At 42.0% G+C, this 20,792-nt stretch overlaps 1 protein-coding gene across 3 annotated transcripts in view; it reads right to left on the reverse strand.

The window, feature by feature from the left end:
• Positions 1 to 20,792, reverse strand: part of HSPBAP1 (HSPB1 associated protein 1) — a 74,316-nt gene that overhangs the window by 10,222 nt on the left and 43,302 nt on the right. For all 3 annotated transcript variants that reach the window (XM_066632393.1, XM_066632401.1, XM_066632408.1), the window contains 3 exons: positions 13,287 to 13,423; positions 9,911 to 10,082; positions 107 to 190 (listed from right to left, as the gene is read on the reverse strand). In XM_066632393.1, the coding sequence (XP_066488490.1) occupies positions 107 to 190; positions 9,911 to 10,082; positions 13,287 to 13,423 (393 nt within the window). The remainder of the gene's footprint in view (positions 1 to 106; positions 191 to 9,910; positions 10,083 to 13,286; positions 13,424 to 20,792) is intronic.

Raw genomic sequence — 20,792 nt, forward strand, 5'->3', positions numbered from 1 at the left:
TTACCCCACCCATCTGTAAACATTCAGGATATGCTGGTCTATAAGTCATGGGCCTCCCTCTTCTAACAGATGAACGGCAGTTATTTCATGAAAAGGGAAAAATTACCAGTTCAATCCAAGAATTTATGCTAACGGTGATGGGATCAATGGATTCCACATAATGCCACCAGTGTCTTGGAACAAACAGGACCTGAAAATGAAAGATACAGAAATTACAATAGTCACAGAAATCTTTTTCTATAAAATCTGTGCAATTCTAACATATCCACTATGTTTTAAAATATCAAGTTGAAGACTTCAAAGCAATTTATAGCAGTGGTGTCTAACCTCTAAATGAGATTAAGGGTAGGTAAGTGTAAAGTGATTAACACTGGGGCAAAAAAATCCCAAATTCAAATGCACCTGTTGGAAGCTAATTGAACTGTAATGATCCAAGAAAGAACTCCCGAGATTGTAGTGGTAAAACATAAAGCCAGTCTATAGAGCACTGAAAGAGACATATTCCATGCTAGAGATTCTTAGGAAAGAGACTGAAAATAGAAGCATTGTGATGACAGTATACGTACAAATCAAGGGTGTGGTCACATTTGAAGTACTGCGTGCAGTTCTAGTTACCTCTGTCCCATTAATAAATTGCCTCCATTCATTTGCTATTTTTTAGATAGACCCTTGATCTGTCAAAAATTTGATGTCAGTCTCCTGAAAGATTCAATTACAATGAAGACATGAATCCAACTTTTCTCTTCCCCCCACTTTCCACAAGACTCTCACCCTCAGAGGAAATAGCAACCTAAATCCATAATGTTTCAAACCCAGGTTTGTGGGGTCATTGTAAGACAAGGTGGCCACAGTGTTTCACATCCAAGGATCATGCTAACCCGCTTTAGGTACAAAGATATTTTAGCAACCACAGTATTATTTCAAGAATACAAAAACTTTATTATCACTTTTACTTTCACCCAAGGAATATGAAGTATTTACAAGCATTCAGACATCTGCAGAATCTCTATTAAACACACAGAAATGTCACTGCTAATACACTGGAGCAAAATTAGGGGCTGATTTGATTTGATTTATCCATGCACCGGGTGCTTTAACAGAGTGCTCAAAGCAGCATTAGAAGATTAAGAAGTGAAGGAAGAATGGCCAATGAGATATGGGCCTCAAGGCGTTATTTTGATTGTTTGAAAAACCAACTCTTACAAGGCATTTTTCTCAAGGTCATATACAAAGTTGGTCTGAAAGAGAATTCAGCATTCTTAGACTTCCACTTGGTTTTTCTGATCCATAAAAAGAATTATCTCATTCCTAAACAATCACCCACAGTCTTGACTACCATCATTTACTACATACAGTGAACCACCATTGATAACCTCTCATCCAAAATCCTCTTATCTGAAACAGGGTTATTAACCCAGAACTGCTACACATATAAGCAATGGTTAAGAATTTAAAATATCCAACAACTTGGGGATAGTAACCCCCCCCCCCCCCACACACACACATCCTGTACAGCAAATGCTTCTGGTAGCCTTTCTAATGCAGCAATCGTTTCCTAGCTGTAAATTAAGAGCAGATTCCACACAACATTTTCTTCTTTTGAAAGACACTTGGAATTATTCCCATGGAGACAGACACATGGAAGACATTATAGTGGGCCTGACAATCCACAGAGATTTTTCAGGAAATATCCATGACCACTATACAAGGTTCTAGTCAGATCTAGCTAGTGTAACTTCACTGAAAAATCCACTTAAAATTCTGATTATTGTTTTTTATGCAGTTTCCTCCACTGATATAATTATAAATTCAGTGAGATGGAACAAAACATCATAGGGCATAATCTAGCTCAAGCTCTTCTAAATACTTGTTATTGAACAAATTAAATATTTTCAGTTCTAAACTTGTGTTGTAAATCAGGTATTAATACTAATTTTGTACACTCTGCTCTAGTTCATTATTAAAACCTCATTTAACTTAAGTGCTTGTTTATTTTATTATAAACTCTTTACCCCTCCCATTTAACCTAAACAGGATGATGAATATACATAAACCATATTCCCAGTGTGTGACGATATATGATACAATTTTATCATATGGGACACAGATTATCATATAAAAGTACAGATCTCAACAAAAGAGGAACAGGCGAGAGAAACAGGTAGTATAAAGATCTCTCAGAGTAAGAGAAATAAATTCATGATATACTGTATTATAGATAACATTTTTCTTGCAAAATCTACATTGTTTATAAAAAAGTCTCAATTTTTAAAGATAATTGAAAAGTTTAGCAACATTAAGTCCCATTGATTTCAAAGGAAGATAGCTAATCCGGTGTTTAACCAGAGGGACATAAATTTTGGTTTGATTCTGCCAATGATTTATCAGTTATTAAGGAATTGAAGAATGAAGTTGCTGATCTCTTGACTAAAATATGCAACTTGTCCCTCAAAACGGCCACGGTGCCAAAGGATTGGAGGATAGCAAATGCCACACCTATCTTTAAAAAGTGAAAGAGGGGGGACCCGGGAAACTATAGGCCAGTCAGCCTAACATCTATACTGGGTAAGATGGTGGAATGCCTCATCAAAGATAGAATCTCAAAACACATAGACGAACAGGCCTTGCTGAGGGAGAGTCAGCATGGCTTCTGTAAGGGTAAGTCTTGCCTCACAAACCTTATAGAATTCTTTGAAAAGGTCAACAGGCATGTAGATGTGGGAGAACCCATAGACATTATATATCTGGACTTTCAGAAGGCGTTCGACACAGTCCCTCACGAAAGGCTACTGAAAAAACTCCACAGTCAGGGAATTAGAGGACAGGTCCTCTCATGGATTGAGAACTGGTTGGAGGCCAGGAAGCAGAGAGTGGGTGTCAATGGGCAATTTTCACAATGGAGAAAAGTGAAAAGCGGTGTGCCCCAAGGATCTGTCCTGGGACTGGTGCTCTTCAACCTCTTCATAAATGACCTGGAGACAGGGGTGAGCAGTGAGGTGGCTAGGTTTGCAGACGACACCAAACTTTTCAGAGTGGTGAAGACCAGAAGTGATTGTGAAGAACTCCAGAAAGATCTCTCCAGACTGGCAGAATGGGCAGCAAAATGGCAGATGCACTTCAATGTCAGTAAGTGTAAAGTCATGCACACTTAGCGAAAAAATCAAAACTTTACATATAAGCTGATGGGTTCTGAGCTGTCTGTGACAGATCAGGAGAGAGATCTTGGGGTGGTGGTGGACAGGTTGATAAAAGTGTCGACCCAATGTGCGGCGGCAGTAAAGAAGGCCAATTCTATATTTGGGATCATTAGAAAAGGTATTGAGAACAAAACAGCTAATATTATAATGCCGTTGTACAAATCGATGGTAAGGCCACACCTGGAGTATTGTGTCCAGTTCTGGTTGCCGCATCTCAAAAAAGACAGTGGAAATGGAAAAGGTGCAAAAGAGAGCGACTAAGATGATTACGGGGCTGGGGCACTTTCCTTATGAGGAAAGGCTACGGCGTTTGGGCCTCTTCAGCCTAGAAAAGAGGCGCCTGAGGGGGGACATGACTGAGACATACAAAATTATGCAGGGGATGGACAGAGTGGATAGAGAGATGCTCTTTACACTCTCACATAACACCGGAACCAGGGGACATCCACTAAGATTGAGTGTTGGGAATCCTGCTCATGAAGGCTTCTTTCTTCAGTGCAATGGAGGAAGAAGCTGTGGGCAGGCAATCTTTTGTGTACATGAAGATGATCCCATCACTGAACTAAATGTAGCCTTTTAGTGCAGTGGAATTCAAAGTACATATTAAAGCCCATGCATGACACTGCTGGCTTGTGATAATGATGTTCTTTATAGTTATTTAGACACTGGTGGAAGTTCTATGATAAATATAAAAAACATCACATCACAAGCAGTGTGAGAAAGCTATAAAGTTGGGAAACAAATGCAGGAAGAAAGAAGGTAAAAAAATGCAAGACCAGAGAGGAAAAGATTATAAAGATATCATTCATACATTCCACTTTGAAATGTGATAACATGGGATATGTGCCTCAAAATGTAATGTGCAAGCATGCTCAAAGATAGGCTGAGCAAGAGTGTGTGCATGTGTGAAAACTAAAAGTGTAGTAAGATATTTTGGGAATCAGAACAGACTTACAACCAGTCATTCGATTTAAACTTTTTCACAGTGGTGTATGGTGCTGTAACAAATGTTCGGACTGCAAACCAAGCACAATCAATAAATGATTGTGATAAGCAAAGAGAACATGTGCACATACAAGTACAAGTTGTTAAAATTAGAGTTTATATCTGGAATGTAAAGTCATCAGAGGAAAAAAAAGGACAAATTTGGTGGTAGTAGGGGGAAATTATGCAGAACAGATGGTAAAATAAATATACCCAAACACCAAACAGGCCACATCAACTATGTCTGGGGAATAAACCCTTCCAGAAAGTAAGAAATTATGAATATATTTGTAAAAAGAGACAGAAATCTTTACAAAACCAAATTACCAGTGAAACAAGGTAGCACACAGGAATTTATTGAAACCCATCTACTGCAGAATTGGTAAGTGGATACTTAACAGACAGGTCTACAAATTTGGTAAACTAGAGATGCCACCCTAAGCACACTACTGGGGAGTAACAGCCCAATCCTATCCCCAGCGGCTCTGCCAGGTGCAGTGGCACCAAAATGGCTCCTGCTGCATCCAGCGGCACTGCCAGAGCCGCCAGAGGTCTCCTTGGGGGAAGGGGACCGTCGTCCCCTTCCCACAAAGAAAGTCCCAGGCCCCACAATGGGGCTTCTCAATTGGGAGCCGCCATGTTGGACTTTGCAGACTGACATGGAGAACAGGATATGGCGGAGCAAAGCTCCACTGGTCCCACCCCCTCTTGGACTGATTCCTCCCCCTGCCCCGCCCTCCCCCAACCTAGTTCCGCCCACTCCCCATCTCTTCCTGCTCTGAAAATACTCACTGCTGACCAGAGCCGCAGGACTGCCGGTAAGCCCTCCACACAGTGCTGAGGCTCAGTGCCAACCCCTCCTTTCTGGATGCCACAGATGTGTTTTACATTTGCAACAGCCAGTGCTGGCACTGGAGCTTGGCACCAGTGCTTAGGGTTAATAGGATTGGGTTCTAAGTCTTGTGGAACACAGTGAGAGGTACTGTTCAGTACATGTGCTTAAGTTCTGAAAGTTGATCATCTATCAGTACACTCCTTCGTAAATTGCTTGCATGGGCACAATGCCTCCAGACTTATGCACCTTTTAGTCCCATTGATTTCAGCAGGAGAGACCGAAACATATGCTTAATTCTCCCCTTAAAATCAATGCAACTTGTTTTAACTTTGGCTGGATCATGCCCAGTATTTGCGATACAAGTGAAAATCAAACTGCAATTAAAAATGTATTTTGTTTGGTTAAGTAGCAGAGTAGCAGTAGCAACAAATAAACGAAGTGATAGGTTGTATTAGTTTCATTCATGGAAGGTGTCTCTGATTTTCAGAAATTCCTCTACTCTCTATTCCATTCCCTTATGAGGTTCTCTTGACCCTTAGGAAATACTTTTAGGAGGGTGAGAAGGAGTTGCCTTCCATGAGCTTCCTTATACTTGCAGTTCTTTGGACATAATTATGAAGCAAGAATTCAGGGGCAATCAGTAAGTTTATCCCACTCAGTTCAAACATCATTTGAATCCACGATTTGTGATAACCATAGTTGGAGTTCGAGACCCCTATAACCATAGTTTTGAACTTCCAAAGCTACAATCTACAAACCGTTGTTTATATATGCTTGTGTGCTTTTGTTTTCTATCTGTTCAGCACAAATTTATTCTCATCATGATGCAGCAGCTACTTGAGGCACAGCAATGGCCATAACTATGGTTTGTAAACTTGGACACAGAGGCAAATGACAGTTAGCAAATGCTATGATCGGCAATGCACTTTCAAATCCTGGATGGATATCCCGGATCTCATAAGCCACGGTTCGTAATCTGGAATATTCACATGTAAAAAACTTTATAAAATAAGATTAGCATTATGTCTGACTGGAACATCCATATTTATCACATGTCAAATTCATTCATACAACATGAAATGAGAGCAGAGCAGTTCCACATTTATTCAGAAGACTGAATTAAGCATAAGGTTTTTTTTATTAAGAGCCTTCAAGCTAAACCTTTCCAGGACAGAGGAGAGAGAGATCAAGTGTGCAATCCTATCCTGCGCTGGAACAGGTAAGCCAAGAGGCTTGCGCTGTATCTAGCACAGGATAGGGGCCATAAGCGGCTCAGCCAGAGGCAAGGGGATACATTTCCCCTTACCTCCGGGTAAGGACCGCTTACCCCTATGGGGTTCTCCTCGGACTTGTGCCACCTTTTGAGGTGGCACAAGTCTGAGGAGAGTGGAGCGTCTTGGCGCGGAGCGGCTTGGCGCAGAGCGGCCCCGTTCTCCCTGGAAATGGGGGTTGGGATCCAGCATAACTGCCGGATTCCAGCCCCACCTCCCACTTCCAGCCCGCCTGTCCCCAGGGCTGCCCACCGCCTGCCCTCCCCCCACCCAGGAATGACTCCCTCCCGCCTCCTCCCCGCCCCCCTGCCTTGTGTTGGTGCAGCCATGCCAATGTAAGGCACTCGGAGGAAGATGGCACAGAGGCTTCCGTCAGCCTCTGTAGGCCAGCGCTTCTCTGAGCACCGGCCCAGCTTCCTCCCAAGGAAACACAAATGTGCTTTAAGGCAAGTTTGTGACTCTCCTGGGTTGGCGCAAGGGACTTGCACTGGCCCAAGTCAAGGGCTGGATTGCGCCCAAAGTTTACAGTTTATCTTAATCCAATTAAAATTCCACCCCATCTGGGCCTGATCTGTCCTGCCATACCCTGTTCCACTTCTTCCCCTCACCCCTGCACTGAATGTACCTAGTCTGGGGGGCATTCCTGAGAGTGCCCACACCCGTGGAAAGACTCCAGCCTTTACACCGCTTTTGAAACAGCATGAAGGCCTGGTATACTGGCAGAACACATTTTCTGCCAGTGTGTCACTTAGTGATTGGGCTGTGTATTCACAAACAGAAAAAGAGTAACAAGTATGTGAAAATTAGGAGGATTTGATAGATGAACAATGTGCTAGCAGTTGTTCTAATCTTTTGCCTGTTATCCTTTTTGAGATATTCTTTTTGAATCAGGTAGGTAGCCAAGGCCAACATGCTAAAAACAGACACCCACAAATGAACTTCTCAATTTGCTCCTGTCATTTCAAACATGCAATTATACTCACAAAATCACAAGCGCCAATTATCATGCACAGCTGCAAGTGCTAGACAGAATTATTTCTCTCACAGTTTGGCCATCACTGTTAGTCACACAGATGTTTTAAAGATAGCATGACATTTCAAACATTCAGTTGCTGGTGCAAGATTTAGGATACCTTATTAAACTTCCTCAAAAATTTAGCCAATATCTGACTAGTTAGATCTTTTAAAATTCATGAAATCATATTGAATTCTGCTCTTCTACTTCTATTCACACAGGCTTTAGAGTTAAAGACCAAGGTGGCATTAAAAAGTAATTAGAATATATATTGAGGCAGAGATCCCAAATGTCTTTAGTATAACAAAAGCAGTGGAATGAGACACACTGGCCAGAAGATGGCATTAGGCACATTATGTTTCTTCTAATATTCAAAGCCTGTACCCAGCTAGCGTGCAGCTGCTTTCCTGAATACCAAAGCACACCTTTATCTTTATTTTATTTTCCAATTTTGCATTGTTACAACATCTTAATCCAGGGCATGCAGTTCTTGGCCAAGCAAGAAATAGGGATTACAATAAAATTACCACAGACTCCAAATGTCCAAGTAATTGTATTTGCAATACATGCTCAATCTTTCCTTTCAGGTAGAACAGCGTCTATTAAAGAGCTGGCATCTTTTGCTATCTATGAATTCAAACAGCTTTGTCAAATCCTTTTCAATGCTAGACAGGCCTGACTAATGCCAGAACACAGGCATTATTCTTGTGTAAGGCAAATATGGACCTGCCATATAGGGGACTGACATTCATTGCATATAGTTGCTTGGTTTTCCACATTCAGAAGGACCACTTAGTACAATTCTCCTGGAATTGTACAGAAGGGAGGTAAGACATTGAAGTCACATGACTGAATGCCCTTGCCAAGTTGAAAATTCCCTGTGTGCAAAAAGAGAAAAACTGGGGCCACTGTGGACCATACTACAAAGTCCTCTTAAATGTGGGAGCAGAAGACTGGCACACACATTGCACCCCTATCTAGAATCTAATCACCTAATCATGGGGGGGTTGTTAAGCCATTTCTGCCCAACTTTGTATATATGTAACAGGGATCAAATGTGTACACCTGTGGGCTGCACAGAAAAAGGTTAATATAGTTTGTCTGACCTCCACCTGTGGTTTAAATATTACTTAAAAGGAATATTTAAACCATATATTCATGGGTATTTTGGATGGACCACTACCCCTGCATAGTTAGGTAACAGTGGGACTGGCAAGAGAGGAAATGGACACACTTATGTCCCTTCCCCACACAATAAGGATGGGCTAGTGGGCATATAATTCAAACAAACCTTGGAGAAAGCTAGGTTAGAACCTCTAACCCAGACCTGATAGCTCTCCATGGGAAAAACTTTTTCACATGGAAGAATAGTGAGTCATGTGCCCCCCCCCCCCCCAGAAAGAGATTGTCTAATCTTAACAGAAACAAAAAACTTGGCTTCAGGTCACTACTCATTCAGTGGGTGTGAGAGAGCAAGGCCTACAGCAGCATTCCTATTTTGTATAGTAGTACTTCAGAACACTGCAGCAAGTGGCTGGCCTAGCACCTTTTTATTCTTAACAAGATCCAACTTCTAATTACTTTGAGCTTAATTAAATAATAGTGATACTACTGCTTCATTATTATTCCTTAATCACTGAAACAGAGTGTCTACTCTGAATTCCTAACTGTAGTGGAAGGCTGAATGCAAGACAGTTTCCCACTGGGTTTTTTTTTCAACAAGCAACACAAAGTAAGTGCAAAAACCACTCTATTAAGGGAAAAAATTGTAAAGTCAGTTCATAACAATTTTATAATGGCACAGGTAAGATATCTACCATGCAATAAAGAACAGTATTATGTTACATAATGCGATACAATGGCAACAACTTTGCAAGTGTCTTAAATCTGAGAAACCCGGTCCCTTTTGTGATGTGATTTAGAACAAAGGAATGATCCCTGTGGTAAGGAGAAATCATAATTGAATTAATTTGAAAGAACTTAGGCTAGTGGGGTTGAAAAGATGCTTGAGTCCTGATGTACAGATAAATTAAGAGATACTTCACAAGGCTGCTATTCAGACATCATAGCCTCCTTCCCAGTAAAATATGATTAATCAACTTTCACATGTCCTTGCTGAAAGTACTTTGAGACCCTCCATTGAAATACTAATGCATATTGTGAACACAAGCAACATAGCTAGCTGGGCAAGTATGGAAGTTATCCATCACTGTTAAAGCGTAAGTAAGTGCTCTTTGCTGGCTCTGCATACTTATTCATTAAGTGCACACTGTGCAACTTATCGATTTTAGTGCAGAGATGGGCTACTCTTCAGCTTACAGCCTGTTAAGTAAAGCATCTCTGCAGTCTCATACATAAAAGTCTATGAAGCTAGGCAACTTTCTTCATATGACTCACTGAGAATGGACAATTCTCCATTGAAAGACAAATGACTCACATGAACCAAGAAGATTTCTGTAGGCCAAAAAGTGCATTAAATTTAAAAAAAAAAAATGGGCAAGACTAGGAGAAATTGAAAGAAACATCCCTATGGTTCTCACTGCCCCTCTCCTCAGACTTCCTTTACTTTCCTTCGTTCTCTAAAGTAAAGTAATAGTTCAGGAGTTACCTGACCAGGAAGAAGGGTAACCACATGGGCTTGTGCTTTCTTAAATTGTGGAAAGCTTTTCAGATTAGGATTGATGACGTTGACTCTGCTGAACACACTGGATTCTTCGTAAGGAATTCTGGTAGGATAAAGAAAACTGAAGTCTTCTGGTTGGTACAGATGCCACCTTTTCCTGGAAGCAGAGATGATGGGAATTCAGATCCTGCCTTTTATGTTGCACAACTGCAAATAACACAGCTATAAATAATTCACTTCCTAAGTATTGCGAGGAACTGGAAAACAAGGTTGTTACATAGCATGATTCACCAAAGTGGTTAAGCAATATTTTGAAGAAAAAGGAATGTCAGATTTGAAAACAAACTACTTATACTAAGTTTTCCTGGATACGCTTGTGGAAGGAGACAATAAACTTCAGTGGCTTGTTACTGCCTTCACCTCTTTGAAACCAATTATTTATTGAACATAGTACTGGAGTTGGTTTTAACTCTGTGCGTTATAACAATTTTTCCAAATGAACGACTAGAACAGCGTATCATAGAGCAGTTGAAATTGTTGCATAACTGCAGGATATGTTTGCATGCAGCATATTGAGTGACTTTTTTATGTAGTGGATTATACATTTGCAGATTTATTATTAACAGTATTTATATACCGCTTTTCAACTAAAAGTTCACAAAGCGGTTTACAGAGAAAAATCAAATAACTAAATGGCTCCCTGTCCCAAGGGCTCACAGTCTAAAAAAATGCAAATGAATACCAGCAGACAGCCGCTAGAACAGACAGTGCTGGGGTGAGGTGGGCCAGTTACTCTACCCCTGCTAAAAAAAAAGGAGCAACCACTTGAAAAAGTGCCTCTTACCCATTTAGCAGTGCCTCTTACCCATTTAAGTTCTTATTGCACAAGAGGGGGAAAAGGATGATTTTTTTTTTTTGCCAATCTCCCCTTCTCTCTGCAGTCCCCTGAACCCCCTCCCCCAATTTGATGGAGATCCTCATGAGCAGATATTGGGAGGGGGGGTACGGGGAGCTGCAGAGGGAATAGGAGATTGGAAAAATTGTCCCTTCCCTCTTACCTGAAAATTAGGATACAACCAGCAAGACCCACTTCATTGCATGAATCTTGGCTATTCATTCTTCCTTTGTATCTTGGAGGGCGTGGGGGGAGGGAGAGAAATACATGTTCTTCTTTGGTATCTTCTATGCTACAAGATGGAGCACTATGCTTTAGCCCAAAAGATAGCCATTACATAGAATCTGAGCTGCACAGACCGTTTCTTGCATAGCACTAACTGCACAATCCTAGGCATGTCTACTCAGAAGTAAATCCCAAAAGACTGCATCCTAACCTTTTACACTATGGTGCTCCATGAAAGGAAGGAGACTGCACTCATGCAAGGATCTCTCTGTGAGTAGAATTCTTCTTCCTTTGTGAAAGGAGCATCCGGTATAAAAAGTTAGGATTCTGTAATAAAAAGAAACAGCCTCATACTAACTCAGGACACTGGTCCGTCTAGCTCAGCACTGTCTACACTTACTGGAAGCAGCTTCTCCAAGGTTTCAGACGGGTTTTTTCCCCAATCCTGCTTGGACACGCCAGAGGCTGAACCTCAGATGTAGGCATGCAACACAGGTGCTCAACCACTGAACTATAGAGTCTCCCAAATTTTCAGTGAAGCTCATTCCTAGTGATGGGCATAGGATTGTGGCCTAAACTGCCTAAGCCTGTTGTTGAGGGGAAGGACACTCCTTCATGCAATTTGAAAATTGTAGCTTCGATTCCAGCTGGCAAATGCTTGCTTTTTCTCTCTGTGCAGAACTTAAGAACAGAAAAGATCTTCCAGCAAGGAATCTAACTGGCTTTCACATGTAACCCAGTTCTATGGAAGTTTACTTGGAAGTTTCTCTCTCTCTCTGTATTCAGTGGGGCTTGCTTGCAGAAAAGCGCAGACAGGATTGTTGCATTATTGCATCTTTCCCAGTGACTTCGCAAACCTTGGGACTGACATACAATTAAGTATCAATTGTATGATATTGTATGACATATGTGTCATACAATTGTATGATACTGTATGACTATTTTAAAAGAGTGTGGGTGTGGGGAGGGGGATTATCCATAGTGCTGAACTGTTAAAAATACACGGCAGAGCAAACAAACACATAAAAGAAGTTTTATAAGGAGCACAGCCAAAGTGACGGAAATTGTAAAAGCCAAAGTAATTAGAATAATAGCCCATGCTCCAAATTTATGGAATTTAAGCACAGGCACATAATCAACAAAGGTGTGATGTACCTGTACTCAGATAGGAAGGAAGAAGAAAAAGGTAACCTTGTGAAGCAGCAAGACTAAAGAAATTGTGCTGTCTGCATTTTAGAACCCTGCTGTTCCTCGAGGAGCCATCATTCTGTTTTCAAAGTTCTCAGCTTTTATTTCATTTTCTAACCTAATCAGTCAGGTCCAACTTGCAGTTCTGCAGCTTCAAGTGGCCAAAGGGAGTAAGCAAGTTTTATATCACTTCCTCCCAGTCAAGATGTTGCAAAGAGAGGAAAGGAGTAGGTGGGTGAGTGGAAGAAACAACTTTTTCATAAGGTAATCAAATTTGCAATTAACCTCAAATTGGGTGGGGCAATCAAAACACAAGTAGACTGCAAAGGAACTTTCCAAACTGGGTGAGTAGACAACAAAATGGCAAATGGCAGACAGATACACGCAATGGCACCAGTTTACTGGTGTGACAGCAAGCAGGCACTAGTAATATAACTGCATTCTCCAAAATTAACAAGATCTTGCATTAACTATGAAACATAAATCAAAACTGATCTCTCATTTTGAAACATTTGTTTCTTAATGAAAAACCTGGAATCTTGGATTTTAAAAGCCTAAGAAAGTTAAAGTATAAAGGGAAGAGTTAATTTTTAAAAATCAGGAAACAGCCAAGCACTGCAAGCTAGCATTGTGCAGAGCTTAGTTTCAGACTAGGACTATGGCCGTGATTTTCAACCTTTTCCCTCTCAAGTCACACTGACAAGGTGCTAAAATTTTTAAGGTACGCTATCAGTCTATTTAAAATTGTCAAGGCACACTAAGCTGCCAGCAGGGGGCTCACATCCCCCAAATACCCTTCTTACATGACCCTTCCCCAAACTCCCACTGCACACCTGTGGACCATTCACGGCACACCAATGTGCCACGACACAGTGGTTGAAAATTGTTGGGAGTTCTAGGTTCAAATCCCCACTTTTGAAGCCACTATCTTTCAATATTGATGTGAAAATAAAAACTAGGGAGAGAAAACCATGCTTGTTCCCCTGGGCTCCTTGGAAGGAAGAGCATGATCAACCATGTAAAGAGATGGCAACTACAAGTAGTTCTCATTACCTTCCTTGCACTTGCAACACTAAGTTGCAGCCATACGAGTCCAAATGACAAGGAGTGCTTGCTCCTGCTGAGCCAATCCACAGAGTACTCTCCCTTCCATTTCTTCCAGGAAATCCAAAGTCAGACCATCTAATGTCCTGTTGAAAAGACTTCACATTAAAAAAAAAAATCAAGCTTTAAGTACCCTGCTATCAAGCCTCTCCTATCTTTTCCCTTTGTCCTCTACTTTTGTTATTCTCCTGTATGAGAACAGTAATTCCAGAAAGCTCTATATATTTAGAATGCAATCCTAAATACACTCACCTGGTAGTAAGTTCCATTAAACTCAATGAGGCCTATTTCCAGTAACATGCATAGGATTGCTCTGTACGGCCCCAATCCTTTCCAATTTTCCAGTGCTGGTGCTGCTGTGCCAATGGGGTATGCACTGCTTTCTGCGTTGGGGAGGCAGTCACAGAGGCCTCCTCAAGGTATGGGAACATTTGTTCCCTTACCTTGGGGCTGCATTGTGACTGCAGTGATGCTAGAAAGTTGGATAGGATTGGGCCCTTAGTCTAGATATGGTTTAGTAGAAATAATGTAGGTATAATCGTTACCCATTGTCTGTTTAAGGAAAAGCACTTTGAAATAAAAATATCAACACTCCACCAGTTATTCAATGTATCAATCTTTGTGGTCCATCAGGAGTTAGTTATAAAGGACCATTTACTAAGTTGCAAGTTTTCCTCAATGCAGTGGCATCACTAGGATTTGTGTCACCTGGTGCGGGAGGCCTGCATGCCAAATCATGCAGTGGGCGGGGCAACATCCCAGGTGGTGGGCATGGTGCTGTACCATCGTCCTGCCCCCACTGGTTTTTTGGCTGTACCTTTTGTTAGAACACAGATATTTCAATGTGGTCTGTTTCATTGCATTCTGCATGAAATTACAAATTGATTAATATATAACATGATGGTATTATTCCTCCAAATTCTGATTTTAGTGATTTTGAAAACTTGTAGTCACACATACACACACACCCGTGTCAACTTACTAACAACTTATTGCAGCAGTTCTCAAACTTTTAGCACTGGGACCCACTTTTTAGAGAATCTGTCCAGGACCCACTGGAAGTGATGTCATGGCCAGAAGTGACATCATCAAGCAAATTAAAATAAATAATTAAATAAGGGGGAGTCAGTCCTGTTCCACCAAGTGAATCTACTCTGAAGTAAGTCCTATTGTGGTCAATGGGGCTTACTCTCAGGAAAATGTGGGTAGGGTTGCAGCCTGTGAGCCCAATCCTATGCATGTCTACTCCAAAGTAAGTCCCATAGTGGTCAATGGAGCTTACTCTGTAGTCTGCCTGCAATAACAACCCCTCCCCCCCAAAGAATCAGTGAGATTTCCAGCCCTCCCCAGTGCCCAGTTTAAAGTTCTTCTATTTCAGGCATATCAAGATAAAGACCCACCTGGCTTTACAAGTGCAAAATAGAAAACTTTCCCCTTACCATTCAAGCCTCTTTTTTGTCCTTTTTAGTGTGGGGGGAAGGTTGTTTCTGGAGCATTTGTTGCACTCCAGCTCCATCTGATCCGGACCATTCTGGTGTCCTCACATTCCCCTTTGCCTGGCCTGACTACCAGCCAAGGCACATCTGCCTACTCGCGAGTAAACATGACATGAGGCTGCTTTGCTTTCCATAGGGCTCAACAGACTCGCAGCTGAGAGGGAGGGACCTTCTCGGGTGTTTTTGGGAGGCTGCATTCATTGGATTGGGACCATTCTGGTGTCGTTGGATTCCTCTCAGCCTGCCCTTTCCAATGGACTATGGTAAGTACACCTACTCATGAGTAAACATGTGATACGGCTCACTTTCCATAGGGCTCCATGAATTTTTTCTTTCCGTCTTTTTGGCCATAACTTTTGAAGGAAAGGAGCAATTTCACCCTGGTTTTCTGCATTGCATTCCGCTGGACATTCCACATCCAGCAGTCTATGGCATGAGGGAGTAGCTCCTAATGCCGCAATTTTAGCACATCATCCCCCGGGCGAGTCACCCTCCCCCGGTGCGTCACCTGGTGTGGCCTGCAGCCCCCGCCCCCCCTAGTGACGCCACTGCCTCAATGCACATTTAAACACTTGGTAAGCTGCCTGTCTAGGGCAGGGGTGTCAAACCCATTTCATACAGTGGGACAAATAGCATTCATCATGCCTGCTGAGCGCTAGAAGTGATGTCATTAGGCAGGAAGTGATGTCATTAAACAGCATCTGGAAGTGATTTCATTAAACAGTATCCCCTGCATCTGGCAAACAGAGGCAGCTTGCCTCTTGGTTTTAGAGCAGGGGTCTCCAAACCTTTTGACCAGAGGGCCACATTAAATATCTGGCGTGGTGTGGAGGGCCAGAAAATTTTTTTAAACAGAAATTTAAATAAATAAATTAGAGATGGAACTTAGATGAGTGAATAAATGAATGAATGGGCTCATTCATTCAACCTCTCTGGCCCTCAGAACACTCTCCAGTCACAACCAGAGCACAGTTCTGGCCATGTTCAGTTGAGTGGGCCAGAGGCTTTCAGGGGACAAGAGGCTGGCCGCGGGCCAGAAAGAGGCTTGCTGCGGGTCGCATCTGGCCCCCAGGCCAGGGTTTGGAGACCCCTGTTTTAGAGGCAAGCTGCCTCTGATTGCCAGATGCAGGGGAGGGCACCAGGACGCAGGTTGTGTCTGTTGTCCTGTGTGCTCCCTCGGGCATTTGGTGTGCCACTATGAGTTACAGGAAGCTGGACTAGATGGGCTCTTGGCCTTACCCACCGGGGCTCTTCTTATGTTCTTAGGTAATAAAAAAGAAGTACTTTTTCTCACTTAGGAACGCATTAGCTACAAATGACAGAAGAGAAAATACACAAATCTTGGTCATATTTCAAGATATGGGAGAACCCAAATTTCATGTGGGTTGCCCTTTCAGCAGTGACACCTCAGCACTGCCCAGAAGCTGAGAGCCTGAGGGTCTGATAAAAAGCTTAGGTAGGCTGTATCCAGTCCTGGGCCTTTTGTTTGACACCCCTGCTCCAGGGGTTACACAGAACATTTTATCCACACCTGGTTCTGATATGCTGGAAAAATCTCTTTAGTATGCAGGACTATACAGATGACCAAGCTATCCTAGAGTGAGAGAACTCACACCATGTAAATGGATTCTCTTTATCAATGTACTGTGTGATATAATGAGAATTTTTCTACATATTAAGTGTGGGTCCCTTGAATTGATCCACTATCACTACTCAAAGTGTGGCCAGTTTAAACAGCGCAGTGTTCTACTGTTTCAAAAATACTCTCTTTGGCTGAAGAAAAAAAACAAAAAACAAAAACACTAGCAGCCTATGTGCAGAATCTTTCGAAACTAGCTTTGAAAAAAGGGATATTAAAAATCAAAACATCATCCCTGTTTGATGAGTGTGTCAACTCCGGGGTCTTCTACTGCAAGACCATTATTAAATGTCATTCGCTTCTAGATATTTGGCTGGCTGTTTTGTTTTATTTTATGCAAATCAACACATCTGACCCTTGTCCTTGGTTTCTTCCTTTACAAAAATAAGGTTTACTTGCATTGATTCAAAATATATAACAGATCAAAAGTTAAAATAAATCTAGCAATGGAATTTATAAACAGTAACATATGTATTAATAAAATTGCACAAGATTGATTTATGACTGTAGTCAAACAACTTTCAGTATCATTATGGATCACAGAACAGGTAGCCACTTGGTTGCAAACACGTTCCCTTTCAGGGAACTTTGCAACTTTCAGTTGCAACTTTCAGTTCCCCCCACCCCATTCCTGTTGAGACAAATCCGCAGATAAAAACTCCATGGATAAATAGGTTGCAACTGTAATACTGTAGTTATTTTCAAAGGCAAGATCTTTTTAATAAAAATATACCATTAGAACTGGGTGGGTAGCTAAAGTCCAATGTGCAGGTATGTTATTCTTTGCTAAGACCACTAGAGCAGTGGTTCCCAAACTTCTCCCAGGGAGTTGGAGAGAACTTAAGTACTTGTGGGGACAGCACTATGGCAGCGACAAGATCCCAAGATCACGCTGCTGCCAGGGACAAACGGGCTTTTTCCTCCTTACTTGGCAGCACTGCCAGCCTCCGGAGGGTGAGGGAGCCCCATGGATGCCTCCACACAGCTCCCCAAGCCTCCAATTAACTGAAATAAACTACTGGAAACTACTTCTGGTTTCCAATCATGAAACCAATGCATGCCCCCATGAGCGGATGCCCTACTTCCAGTTCCCCTGGAGGGTCGTGACCCATCAGTTTGGAAATCATTGCACTAGAGGAATAAGTGTATATTAATTTTCCAAGGTAAAAGTAGGGCTAACCATATTTCCATTATATGTACCAAATGAATAATATTTAATTTGATAAACACTTTCATTGGAGGAGACTGTAATTCTACAATATCTCAACCAACTGGGCACTTGTTTGAAAGGGCACTGCCTGAGGGCCCAATCCTATCCAACTTTCCAGTACCAGTGCAACCACAATGCATCCCCATGGTAAGGGAACAAATGTTCCCATACCTTGAGGAGGCCTCCAAGACTGTGTCGCCACCACAGGATGCAGTGCATGTGCCATTGGCACAGCTGCACCAGAAATGGAAAATTGGATAGGATTGGGCCCTGAATCATTAGCTATTGCTATGCTTCAGCTTTACAGGAGTGCTTCAGATTTGTTTAGACAGAGTTTATGTGGTTGATTTACATATCATTCCTTTTGGCATACCTGGACACTTTTACCTCTCTCCCCCCCTCCCCCCTCCCCCCTTTGGTGAATACAATTAATCAAATGGACAGTTGGCTGAATGCCAAAACACCTAAAACAAGGGCTACAATTTATCCAAAAGGACAGCTGATCAATTGCCAATTTGTTCAACAGGGCTATTAGGGTAGTGGCATATAGTGAAAAAACAGACCTAAGAGAAGGGTTCTCAAGAAAAAAAAAAGCTTCACTCATGGTGAGTGAAACCACCCATTCACATAGCTCAGTACTATTGATACCAGCTGGCAATGGTCCTAGCCCTTTTCATTAACTCTTTTAAAGGCCCTCTAACTGCAGGTGACAGGGACCAAAGCTAGATACAGATAACTTATTTCCTGCATCATGTTTTGTTTGTTTCTATAGTCTCCAGCACACAACTAAACATCACAGTGGGAGATCAATGATCAGATCTCCCACTGGTCTTAAAAGTGCAATAGCAGCTGCATCCAGGACGGTCTGTGGCACTGGGAGCGGGATTAATCTTCTCTTCACTGTTGCTCATATCCGCATAGTACAACCCGGCATTTTAGCCTTGTAAACAGCAGCAAGGGACAATCAGTTTTCTCCAAGAAAATGAGATGAAAGAAAGTGGTAACCACTCTCTCCCAGTGCTGTGGTCCTTTTAGGATTTTGGGAGGGTGACTTCTATTAAACCAGCATTCTTAAACTAAGGCCCAAATCCTAACCCACTTTCCAGCACTGGCATAGCTGTGCTAATGGGATGTGTGGTGCATCCTGCAGTTGGATGGTACCCACGGAGGCCTTCTCGAAGTAAGGGAATGTTTGTTTCCATACCTAGGAGCTGCATTGCCCTTATGTCAGTGCTGGAAAGTGGGTTAGGATTGCGCCCTATGGGTCGCAACCCATTGGTGGCTTTCAAAACCATGTGCAGGGGGCCAGAGTGATGGTCCTGGTAGTGCTGCAAAACCTTATCAGGAAGCCCCAAAGGCCTTTTCCAGGTTGCGGCAGGCCTGCGACCCACTCTACTAGCCTCAGAATGGCCTGCTGAAGTGACCAGAAGCAACTTCTGGTTTGTGGTCACAACTTCTGGTTTGACTGGAAGTTGCTTCAGGTCACTTTTGTGGGTCATTCTGAGACCCCTGGAGGCCTGTAGAATGGGTGCAACCTGCCAGGTGCAACCTGGAAGAAGCCTGCACGGTCTCCCATTAAGGCTTTGCAGCACTACCAGGAGCTTCGTGTTGTGACTCACTGCGAATAGCAAGATGAGCGGCAGAGATAATAAGTGATCTCATCCTGCCATCACATCTAATTTGGCCTTAAGCAGATAATTTAGCCTTAAGTCCACTTTACTTTATTAAACAAACAAACAAAAAAAGTCAGTTATTTTTCTTGAACATTCTAAGGTGGCTAGATGGAACATCAAATCAAGGGGAAAGGTTGGAGCTTGTTAACTTCTATACTTGTTCTATACTTGTTCCTATCTATCTGCCAACCCTACAGATAGATTGTTGTGCAGCTTTTGCTACTGGACAGGTTACTGAATGTGAACTAGTTGATGGCATAAGCTAGGCTAACATGAAAACTATCAGTTTGGGCTTGGCAAATAGATCTGTGAAGTCCTCAACCCCACCCACGAAGATGAAATAGAACTTCCATTCATTTAAAGATGTGCCTTCAACATCTGTACTTTCAGGACATGGTGCTGCTGGCGTAATCCATCCTGGATCAGGGAATGACTCAACTGAAGAGCATGATTTACCTGTTGAAGATGCATGCTCTACCTGTACATAAATAGAACATACACTATGGCTGACTAGAGATGTTCCGTAACTGGCAAGTATAATTGCAAAATGGCACCAACTGTACTGTGAAGCCTGACCACTTGTGAAGGGGTTTTGCAGCAAGATCAACTTCCAGCCTCAGACCACTTTCTGCAGAATAAAATCTCCCCTGAGAATACAGAAGTTGCCCTTCCAAACTCTACAAGAATGATTTTCCATGGTTTACTTAATCCAGTCTTCTGCGCGCTTGAAAACATTAAACATATGCTCCTCTTTCTAGAGGCAGCAAACCCCTTTGCTTGAGATCCATCAAGAAAATTCTTGATGATTCTTGAAGAATGATCAAGGTGATTAGCAAGTTTCCTATTGAATGAGGTCATGCTAGGAAATGACTTGACTTACAGAGAAGAACAGAAAAGCCTAACACAAACATTTCTCAGCAGCTTCAAGAGAACACAAAGGAAAAGTTGTTCTTCTAGCTTTCAACAGTCATAAAATCTAAAATCCAATATAACCATTTCAGTGATAAAGTTAAGGATAATAACCATCTCCTCACTTTAATCTCACACCCAAGTAGTTTCTATATTCTGCTGCAATTTAGGAAGAAAGAGAATGAACATAATCAATATTAGATTTAAAAAGAGCCTTTTTGGAAAATGCTGCTGCCTCAGTAAATACTTGCCATGATTATGGGCAAAATAGTTTTTAACCAATGACCGGTAAAGGAATTGGTAAGTACTGAAATCCTGGCACAATGGGCTGCTTCTCCACAGTAAAAAAGATCCACAGCTGAAAGAAATGCCGTTTGCAAGTATCCCAACCATAACAGATGGCACATTACTTGTGAATTACATTTATTTTGCCTGCTGCTTACAATGGAGCTAATATACCCATGTGTCAATTTAAGAGGTCTAATTCCTATTTAAACTTCATGCATATATCTTGCTTCTGATTTATAG

Source organism: Tiliqua scincoides, chromosome 1, assembly GCF_035046505.1.
Source record: "Tiliqua scincoides isolate rTilSci1 chromosome 1, rTilSci1.hap2, whole genome shotgun sequence".
In the NCBI taxonomy this organism is placed as follows: domain Eukaryota; kingdom Metazoa; phylum Chordata; class Lepidosauria; order Squamata; family Scincidae; genus Tiliqua; species Tiliqua scincoides.